The sequence below is a fragment of the Pocillopora verrucosa genome, chromosome 7 (genome assembly GCF_036669915.1).
Source record: "Pocillopora verrucosa isolate sample1 chromosome 7, ASM3666991v2, whole genome shotgun sequence".
Classification (NCBI taxonomy): domain Eukaryota; kingdom Metazoa; phylum Cnidaria; class Anthozoa; order Scleractinia; family Pocilloporidae; genus Pocillopora; species Pocillopora verrucosa.
Genome location: NC_089318.1, coordinates 2866958 through 2877278, shown reverse-complemented (window position 1 = coordinate 2877278; position 10321 = coordinate 2866958). Strand labels below are relative to the sequence as shown.

Genomic DNA, 10321 nt, shown 5'->3' with positions numbered 1-10321 from the left:
GGTGAAATTTCCGCACAGCGCCATACTGTAAAACAAATCTGTTTTCCCAATGGCAATGTATTGTTTTTGTCATTGTTTTCTCTGTGCAAGAACTGAATGCATATTGTCGTGTAGGGCTGTGCGGAAATTTTGCCCCAAAGGTGTCAGTGAGTTGACTAATTATGTCGGTAAGTTGATTTTTGGCGAAGTGAGTGAAGTGGGCTCTGGCATATGAACATGCTAGAGCATCCAACCATAGACCAACTGCTTACTCTAGAAGGCCTAATATTTTAATTTCTTCGATTGGTTGTCTAGCGTACACTGGTGCACAGTCACAAATGCTAGAGGGCGTACCTCTGTTACCTTTTTGTCTCCCATGAATTCAACAGCATAGCAGATCCACAAACAAGGGTGATATTGCCTCCGTGCTGTCAAGCACGAAGTCTCCTACATGTTTCTCAGACAACGGTCAGATACTAGAGACCCTGTGTATAAATGGTGGACTTGATTGGCATTCTTTTGCATGATGCAGATCTGCCCAACTGCCCTCGTCAGTATGCTAAGGGACAATGAAACTATAACCCAGAGATGAGCTGAGACTTGTTGAGCAAAATCATATGGAGCCAATGAAAACTTAATACAAACAAACCGCCTGAAGCGCGGGAAAACCCATGCAACCAAGTCATGACTGGTGTTAGGGTAATTTAGTATTATAAACTGAGTTGGTAACCTAAATTGTCCTCCGTAGAGAGTTTTAAAGCTGACGTTTCGAGCGTTAGCCCCTCGTCAAAGCGAATGACGAAGGGCTGACGCTCGAAATGTGAACTTTAAACTATTCACGGAGATCAATTTGCGTTATCAACTCAGTTTATAATACTAAGTTACCCCGTTATACTCTCCCACCGACGCAGCATCACAGTTTCGTTAGAAACTTACCCCCTTTACTTATGATTGGTTTTAGTTTTGTATTTGATTGGTTGAGATATTCGCGCGAGTTTTCTGGACCAATCATTGAGCAGAGTAAAGTAAAACCAATGCAATACCGGATAACTTTCGACTTTAAGTTGTAAATTGCTCTGATTTAACCCTTTAACTCCCAGAAGTGATCAACATGAAATTTCTCCTTGTGAAATTCTTACATTATACAGCAAACAGCTAATGAGAATATTCAAACTTATCAGGTGGAAGTTGTTATCTTGATCTAACACCAAATTATCATAACCAATTTACAAGGATGTGTGTACAAGCTAAAGGGGAGAATTACCAATCATATCTTGGGAGTTAAAGGGTTAATCAATATTGCTGCGTGGTAATTGAATTCTTTTTGAACTTCAAAAATATTTAAGCTAGCTAACCAAGCTCGAATCCTACGGCGTGAAAGAGTCCGAACTTCGGTGGTTCAACAGTTACCTATCTGAGAGGTTACAGTATGTCGTCTACAAGGACGTTAATTCAGATCCCATGCGTCTTTCTTTTGGCGTCCCGCAGAGATCAGTTTTAGGACCAACGTTATTTAATATTCATATAAATAACATATCGAAGGCATGTCATTCGTCCACTCTCTCGTTATAAGCAGATGATACTGAGATGCATTCCAGCTTGAAGAATATCGATTTAGCTGTGTACAATGTCAACAAGTATCTCAAGAGCGTCAGACACTGGTTTTGTAGGAATGACCTCATTTGTAATACAAAAAAACTCGAAAGCCATGATTATTGCGTCCCTCAAAGCACTCAAAACCAACCGAGACATTAACATTTTTTACGGAGGCTCATCATTAAGGAATGATGTAGAAAACCGCAAACAATACACACAAAACGACGGTGAGATACTACTGTGTGTAGATTCAAGTGGAAACCGTCTTTTTTCCGGAAAAGAAAAGTTGAAGGGAGAATGCATACTGCGAAGTACCAGCAAAGAGAAACTAGTCCCTCGTCACGTAACCAAAGGTGAAGACAACCCAGGCAAAACATTTAGTCGCTTTCCCTCTATATTTGATGTAATCAACACCCATCCTTATTCAAAAACTACATCTAACATATATGTTCAACCATCTTTTCCACTGCACAGAAAATATATGTAATTCTCGAGAAAAAGAGCGGCCTATTATTATATTTGACATGATCCTAACCCACCTACCCGCACAAGGGGCCCAAAAAAAACAAAATAAATTATCATAATTTTAACTCCACAAAACATGCGGAAAAGACACGACACATACAGACAGGTATACGTACTAGTTTTTCCCAAAAAGGCTTTTTAGAATAAAGATACATAGTACTATTAGAATGTAAATACATAAATATAAAAAGTAAAAAATTGAAGTCAAATAAAAAGGTAATTCATATTTTATTAAATTAGCAAAATATGTAACTTATAAAAAGTGTATGCATTCTTGTAAATGAAACAGCTCTCCTAATGATTAAATGAACAATAAATAATGCAGAAAACTTTAGCCCAATTCCCTTTCCTACTTTCTTTTGTAACAGAAGCACTGATTATTAAAAAAAAAAATGCTGCTTTTATTGACATGGTCATTTCTGTTATTTTTCAAAGAACCTCCCTCCCCCCCCCCCCCCCTCAGGATATAAAAAAAAATACGCCCTTCCCTTACAATGTAGCCCGCTAAACAAACCACCACTTCATCTGACCATGATAGCCTTGCGTTACCCGCCTGCGCAGTAGCTGGAAAGTACTCTGACATTTAACGCAATGAACCATAACTTACACAGCAACATGACTAAATTGAAAACTCTGTGACGAAAATATTGTCTGCCTTAAGAACTAACTTAAGAGAGGAAAATGTTCAATTTCTTGCTAGTACCGAGATCGCATCAGTTGTTTTCAGGGAAAACAAAACCAAAGCTTACTATTTGAACCAATTCTCAACAATACCAAGCAGTTCCATCAGGGACAAAAATTCTTCGCTGTTGACACGCAATCTGCTTAACGCTCTGCAGACTAAAAAGAAATGCTAATAAGTTTTGTTTACAATACAAAATTTAAAGTTAAAACGACATATTCCAGGTTCTACTGGAACCCGAATACTTAAACAACCTTCTTTAATGGTAATATTAATCACAATCCAAAAGGCCGACAATTTTATTTATGATTTGGCTGCAATCAATACGCAGTAATAATCTCCTTCGTCAGTATACACCGTCAACGGTTTAGAATTTTCTCCGCTTGTGTACAGAGCACAAAACCTTGACACTTTATCTCTCGTGGCTAGCTCTGAAACAAACCTGCCTTGATTAGTTGCCAAGATAAATGAGCACAAGCTTTCAACATTTTCGAACTCAAAATCATCCATTTTGACGTCGACACTTTTTATGATTTCGAATCCTGCAGCCGAACACATCTCTTCCATGTTCGCCCTTCTCTCGAACCAACGTTTGCTTAACATACGTTCCATGCTTTCTGAGTTTTGAAGTTCGCGATAAATTTTACTGACGATGGAAGATAAGCGATCGGTGTAACTCACGACAATTTTTCCAGCTGGTTTCAGGCTCCGAAACATGTTCTTGAATGCTTCTTCTTTATCCTGAATCCAATGGAATACAAAGTTGGAGAAGACGATGTCGTAAGTCTTCAAGCCCATTCCTGGGAAGCTTGCAGAGCTTCCTTCATGAAATGCGAGATTTTTTACTTCCCTGTGTGATTCTCGCGCCACTTCTACTCGATAACTGTCGGGATCAACGGCAACGACTCTTCCATCTTCTCCTACGAGCTCGGAAAGATACGCAGACAATTCTCCAGTGCCGCATCCCAAATCTAGGATAACATGTCCGCGATGAATCTCTACATCGTCGATCAGTTTTTTTCCTTCCTCTCTTTGAAAAAGCGACACTTGCTGGTAACTCTTTGCAAGATCTTTGGAACTAGACATTTTGATTACTTCCTCAAGCCTGGGCGACCGAATCCTGCGAGAGGTCTGCAGGGGATCTGGGACCAATAATTAGTGCCAGACCACCCGAAGACCACTCACCGTCTTGTTCATGGTAGCCTACGTTTAGTCGTACCCTCCCCCCCCCTCCTGTCTAAAGTGAAAGGGAGCAAGCACCTAGCACCTCAGGGGGGAGGGTATGTTCAAGGCCCCTAAACTTATGCAAGGGCGAATTTACGCTCGTACGTTGGACCCCCTTATAATGAGGGCTTGCTCAAAGGCTATCAATTTGAGAGAGTTTTTGGTGTCTGCAGGTCTGAACTAATCTGAATTTTTCGTTAACTTGTTTGAAAATGTATTTTCCATATTCACCATGCAATGACAGAGGTGACAGAGTCTTCGATCTTCTGTGTTATTTCTAACCCTAGTAAATCAGGTATCAGGCCCGACTCAGGCCCCCAGGTGGTGGAAGCGAAAGAAAGAGCGACCACACTATTGTTGACTGTGGGCATGATTGTCAAGAAAACGGCTACGGAACGAGAACACTTTCGAAAGAGTAATTATTCCTTGCTCCAAGTTCACGATAAATGTGGAACTCCTCCCTTTACTTACGGCCAAAAAAATTACATGGTAAAGCGTAGTTTCTCTTGATCTAAAAAGGAGAGATGAAAACAGTCAGTTAAGTCCTCCTCCAACCTCGCCCGAACAATTCAAAACACGGAAGTTACTCGTGAGGGGTTGAGCGATCACATTGAGTGGAAGAATGCAAACGAATCTTCTTCCTCGACAGACTGCTGACCACTAAAGTGTAAATAAGTATGGAGCATCATACGAAAAAACAGTGCCACGCCACAATAGCCATATTGAAATGCTACGAATTGCGTCAGATCTGTAATACCTTTTAACAACTTGCACTAATGATATCTTCAGTCATGTGTACTCATTTACACCTTCAAAACAGGAAGAAACGGAAATACGGTTACGCTAGAATGAAGATAGACGTCAGTCACAAATCTTTTTCCATCATCTGAAAGTATTTCTGGTTAATTTTTAGGTACTGACATTTGCTTTCACTGTTTCAGTCTTTTTGAGAGAAATCCAAACATTCTTGTGCTGTTCTCGCTATTTATCCCAGGCGTATAACCAGCTATTCGATATGTTTTATTAGAAAAAAGTTAATTACTTACAAATGTACTCAGTTGTACCTGTTTTACAGTACGACTGTATCAGAGTCAGTTAAAAGTTTCATAGAGGGTAATAAAATAACATTTGGAAAAAGCATCTCAGGGAAGTGCTTCAAAAGAGCGAATATGATTTCTAAGTTATATTAGAGAAAGCCGCGGAATCGAGGAAGTAAATCAAGAGCTACATTAGTTCTAATAAAGTAAAACGTCCGTATGTTTCACTGCACTTACTCGATTCCGCCATGATGCTTCCTGCCTGGACAAAACTGGTTACCAGTGCCATAGAGGGCTTCACCAGATTGTGTATGTATGGTAATTTGGTGGTGTTAAGCAATTATCGATATTAGGCAATCTAGGGGTGGAGGACAGGTTGGATCACATGAAATTGCTGCGAATTGCAATAATAGATTGTGTCAAGTCCGACCCAGGCCCTCAGTTAATGGAAGCGAGGTGAAGAGCGAACGCATGGCTGTTGACTGCCGGTGTGGTTGTCAGGGTAACGGCCACGAAACGACAACGTTTTCGAAGAGAGTATAATTTTTCTTTTTCCAGAGTTTACGAGTAAAGTGTAACGCCTCCCTTCACTGGACCATGTGCCCAAACAACGCTGATGTTCGTATAAATTGACTGTGATCACACCCCAACTTCATAACTTGTGGGTTATAAAAGTTAATATAACGGATGGCAAAGTGTTTCAATCTGATTACATCGCAGCTGAAGATGCCTTACACGGTTAAATAAATTCTTCGTATTTCTTGAGAATGACTGTAAGCAGTTAAAATTCTTTTCGCGAGTTCTTCCGCATCGTTTTTAAGCAACTCCGCTAAGTTTATTGTTTTCGTGTCTTTCATCTACCTCAACAGGGCAGGTAATCAGTCTCTTACAAACAGACTTAACCCTGAAACCCAAAGAGTGACTAGCATCTAAATTCTCCCTACAATATCACCCTTGAATCACAAATTAAGGTCATGAGAATAAAGGAAATGATCATCAACGAAAGAAGATTTTGATCAGTTAACAAATTCTCCTTGTCAGCACCTTAGGAAATGTATAAAGAACAGTATGGAGAATATGCTTACTGATGCTAGGGTGTGAAGGGCTCATGAGGCGGAATTACACAACTTTTCTTGAAACAGCTGTATTTGTAATGCTCCTAATTTTCATTTGTACATTACGGCACAGCCGCGAACGCAAGAAGGCTCGCACTTAAAATGTTTTATCCAACGAAAGCTGTTATTCTCTCATTTGTCTGCCATGAGCGGAACAACCTGACCAACTGGCAAACAAGCGTGATATTTCGTACGTGATAGTAAGGAGAAAACCGCAAACATTCTTTATGAAACGACAGTGAGATACTACTGTGTGTAGATTCAACTGAAAACCGTCGTTATTCCGGAAAAGAAAAGTTGAAGAGAGAATGCATACTGCGAAGTACCAGCAAAGGGAAACTAGTCCCTCGTCATGTAACCAAAAGTTGAAGACGAACCAGGCGAAAACTTAAGTCGTTTTTTCTCTATATTTAAAGTAATCAACACCCATCCTTATTCACAAACCACATCTAACATGTATGTTCAACCATCTTCGCCTCTGCACAGAAAATAAATGCAATTCTCGAGAAAAAGACCTGTCTATTATTTATATAATAAGCTCAGTTATGCACGCATTCTGATTGGTTCTCACTAATGATCTATTGGAGGACAGACGTATAGATGACGTCATCATTAAAACTTTTTTTCCGTATATTTTAATTCTTTATTATATAAAACAAATAGAGTCCAAGTTGCCGTGCCCACATTTTGACGTCCTCTGTGATCTATTACTGAACAGACGCACGGCAACTTGGAATCTATTTGTTAAATTTCACATAAACCTTACCCACCTTCCCGCACAAGGGGGCCCAAAAACAAACAAAATAAATTATCATAATTTTATCTTCACAAAACACGCGGAAAAGACACGACACATACATACAGGTATACGTAATTCTTCCCAAAAAGGCTTTTTAGAAGAAAGGTACATGGTACAATTAGAATGTACATAATACATATAAATATAAACAATTGAAGTCAAATTAAGGAGTAATTAATATTACATCGAATTAGCAAAATGTATAATTAGCAAAAAGTCTCTAAAATCTTGCAAATGAAACAGTTCTCCTAATGGTTTAAGGAGCAATACATAATGAAAAAATTTTTAGCCCAATTCCCTTTTCTACTTTCTGTTGCGACAGAAGCGCTGATTATTTAAAGGGGAAAAAAGCCCATTATTATCAATATACGCGGCCAAATAGAAAATCGGCCTCTTCAAAACACACGCTCAGCGGGCCGCAAAAGACTGACAGCGGGCTGCTAATGCATTATCAGCCCTGCAGCTGATTGGTTCTTGCTTCATCATCCGATGGATTTTAACCAATTAGAGTAAGCCTAGTGTTGACGCGGAAAAACCATTTATTTGCGAAACTCCGGTTTTGAACTGCAGTTTTTTCAGTCGTCGAATCGTCTTCGTGCGAAAACTGAAGTAATGGAAGAAATTAGCAGTCAAAACTCAGATTTGGGGCTAGAAGATTTGGACAAATTAGAAGCAAAAGGTCAGGCGGAAAATACAAAGAGAGCCACTTCGTGGAGGATCAAAAAATTCGAGAAATGGTGCGACAAACGAAAGCTGAAAGTTGACTTCAATTGTGTAACACCGGTTGAGCTAAATGAATTACTGCGGAAATTCTACGCTGAAGTTAAATCGGAAAAAGGCCAACCGCTAACACCAAGTACTCTAACTGGTATTCGAGCTAGCTTGTATTATTAAAACTCGCATTCTTGATATCATTTGGCCTTGTTTATTGATAATAATGATAATGACATGACTTTTTTCGGGAATATTGTTTATTTGCGCCCTTGTAGTGTCATTTGCGGCCCTCGCGCTTCGCGCTCGGGTCACAAATGACACTACGCGGGCGCAAATAAACAATATTCCCTCAAAAAGTCATGTTATTCCCTTATTATTAAAACGCACATGCCAAAAAATATACTGCTTTTATTGACATAATCATTTTTATTATTTCGTAAACAAACTCCCTCCCCCACCCTTTTAGGAAATAATAATTAACACGCCCTTCCCTCACAATGAAGCCTACTAAACAAACCACCACTTCATCTGACCGTGATAACCTTGCGTTACTCGCCTGCGCAGTAGCTGAAAAGTACTCTGACATTTTACGCAACCAACCAAAACCTACACCGCAACATTACTAAATTAACACTCTGTGACAAAAATATTGTTTGATGTAGGAGCTAACTTAACAGACGAAATTGTTCAATTGCCTACAAGTTCCAAGATCGCATCAGTTGTTTTCAGGGAAAGCAAAATCAAAGCTTACTACTTGAACCGATCCTCAACGATACAAAGCAGTTCCATCAGGGACAAAATTCTTCGCTGTTGACACGCAATCTGCTTAACGCTCTGCAGACTTAAAAGAAATGCTAATAAGTTTTGTTTACAATACAAAATTTAAAGTTAAAAACGACATATTCCAGATTGGACTGAAACTTGAAAACTTAAACAACCTTTTCTAATTGCAATTTCAACTATAATCTAAAAGGTCGACACTTTCTTTATGGTTTGGCTGCAATCAATACACAGTAATAATCTCCTTCATCAGTATAAACTGTCAATGGTTTAGAATTTTCTCCGCTTGTGTACTGAGCACAAAACCTCGATACCTTATCTCTCGTGGCTAGCTCTGAAACAAACCTGCCTTGATTAGTTGTCAAGATAAATGAGCACAAGCTTTCAACATTTTCGAACTCCTGATCCTCCATTTTGACGTCGACACTTTTTATGATTTCAAATCCTGCAGCCGAACACATCTCTTCAATTTTTGACCTTCTCTCAAAATAGATTTTGCTTAGCATACGTTCCATGCTTTCTGAGTTTTGGAGTTCACGATAAATTTTACTGACGATGGAAGGTAAGCGATCGTTGTAAGTCAGGACAATTTTCCCTGCTGGTTTCAGGCTCTGAAACATGTTCTTGAATGCCTCTTCTTTATCCCGAATCCAGTGCAACACGAAGTTGGAGAAGACGATGTCGTAAGTCTCCGAGCCCATTCCTGGGAAGCTGGCAGAGCTTCCTTCATGAAATGCGAGATTTTTGACTTCCCTGTGTGATTCTCGCGCCACTTCTACTCGATAACTGTCGGGATCAACGGCAACGACTCTTCCATCTTCTCCTACGAGCTCGGAAAGATACGCAGACAATTCTCCAGTGCCGCAGCCCAAATCTAGGATAACATGTCCGCGATGAATCTCTAAATCGTCGATCAGTTTTTTTCCATACTCTCTTTGAATAAGCGACACTTGCTGATAACTCTTTGCAACATCTTTGGAATTGGACATTTTGATTACTTGCTCAAGCTCAGGCGACCGAATCTGGGTAAAGCCTGCCTGTGAGATGTCCGCAAGGGATCTGGCACTAATAATTAGTGCCAGACCATCTGAAGACCTCTGGTTGTCGTGTGTCAAGGCCCCAAACCCAGGGTCATTTTGGCGCCTTGTCAGCGGTATGGTCGCCAAATAATGACCTCGGGGAGAATAGATTAATTCTATTTTTTTGATTGCGTGGTTGATAGGAAAACAATGGACTCCAGTTAGTGTGATTTACGCAAGGAATCGATCGGGCCGGAAATAGAGCGTTAACGACGATAAATTTTAATTTTTTTCTACTGTTGTTGTTGCTGTTTTTTTTTTCTTTTCGTGTGAAAGTTTTCACTTGTTAACTGCCTGGCGATACGTGAAAAATATCCAACCAAAGCCGCTGCGTGCTTCAGTGGCGGAAAGCTGTTCTTCATAGAACGATGGATTAGTGTCGTTGTTGTTGAAACCGCACAAGTAGAAATAAATCATTATATTAATTGTTTTGAATAAAAAGCAGAAAAGAAGGTATTGTAGAGGCCGCGCAAGCGCAAGGAAATGTACTAGTGTAAAAGAGTTCGGCAACGACTCTTCCATCTTGTCGTACGAGCTCGGAAAGATACGCAGACAATTCTCCAGTACCACAGCCCAAATCTAGGATAACATGTCTGCGATGAATCTCTACATCGTCGATAAGTTTTTTTCCTTCCTCTCTTTGAAAAAGCGACACGTGCTGGTAACTCTTTGCAACATCTTTGGATTTGGACATTTTTGTTAATTACTCAAGCTTAGGCGACCGAGTCTTGGTAAAGCGTGCCCGTGAGAGGTCTGCAAGGGATCAGTAATTAGTGCCAGACCACCTGAAG

At 39.9% G+C, this 10321-nt stretch overlaps 2 protein-coding genes across 2 annotated transcripts; both read right to left on the bottom strand.

The window, feature by feature from the left end:
* Positions 1-2551: 2551 nt before the first annotated feature.
* Positions 2552-3887, bottom strand: LOC131784590 (ubiquinone/menaquinone biosynthesis C-methyltransferase UbiE-like). The gene has a single exon (XM_059101415.2). It carries the CDS (start codon positions 3866-3868, stop codon positions 3086-3088), a length of 783 nt encoding a protein of 260 aa, XP_058957398.1. The 5' UTR covers positions 3869-3887; the 3' UTR covers positions 2552-3085.
* A 4246-nt stretch (positions 3888-8133) lies between these two features.
* LOC131784571 (ubiquinone/menaquinone biosynthesis C-methyltransferase UbiE-like) lies at positions 8134-9452 on the bottom strand. The gene has a single exon (XM_059101391.2). The coding sequence runs from the start codon at positions 9438-9440 to the stop codon at positions 8658-8660; it is 783 nt and encodes a 260-aa protein (XP_058957374.2). The 5' UTR covers positions 9441-9452; the 3' UTR covers positions 8134-8657.
* Positions 9453-10321: the final 869 nt, after the last annotated feature.

Bases quoted from the DNA above. Each gene is read 5' to 3' on its own strand.
- LOC131784571 (XM_059101391.2), bottom strand. From the start codon at position 9,440: ATGTCCAATTCCAAAGATGTTGCAAAGAGTTATCAGCAAGTGTCGCTT.
- LOC131784590 (XM_059101415.2), bottom strand. From the start codon at position 3,868: ATGTCTAGTTCCAAAGATCTTGCAAAGAGTTACCAGCAAGTGTCGCTT.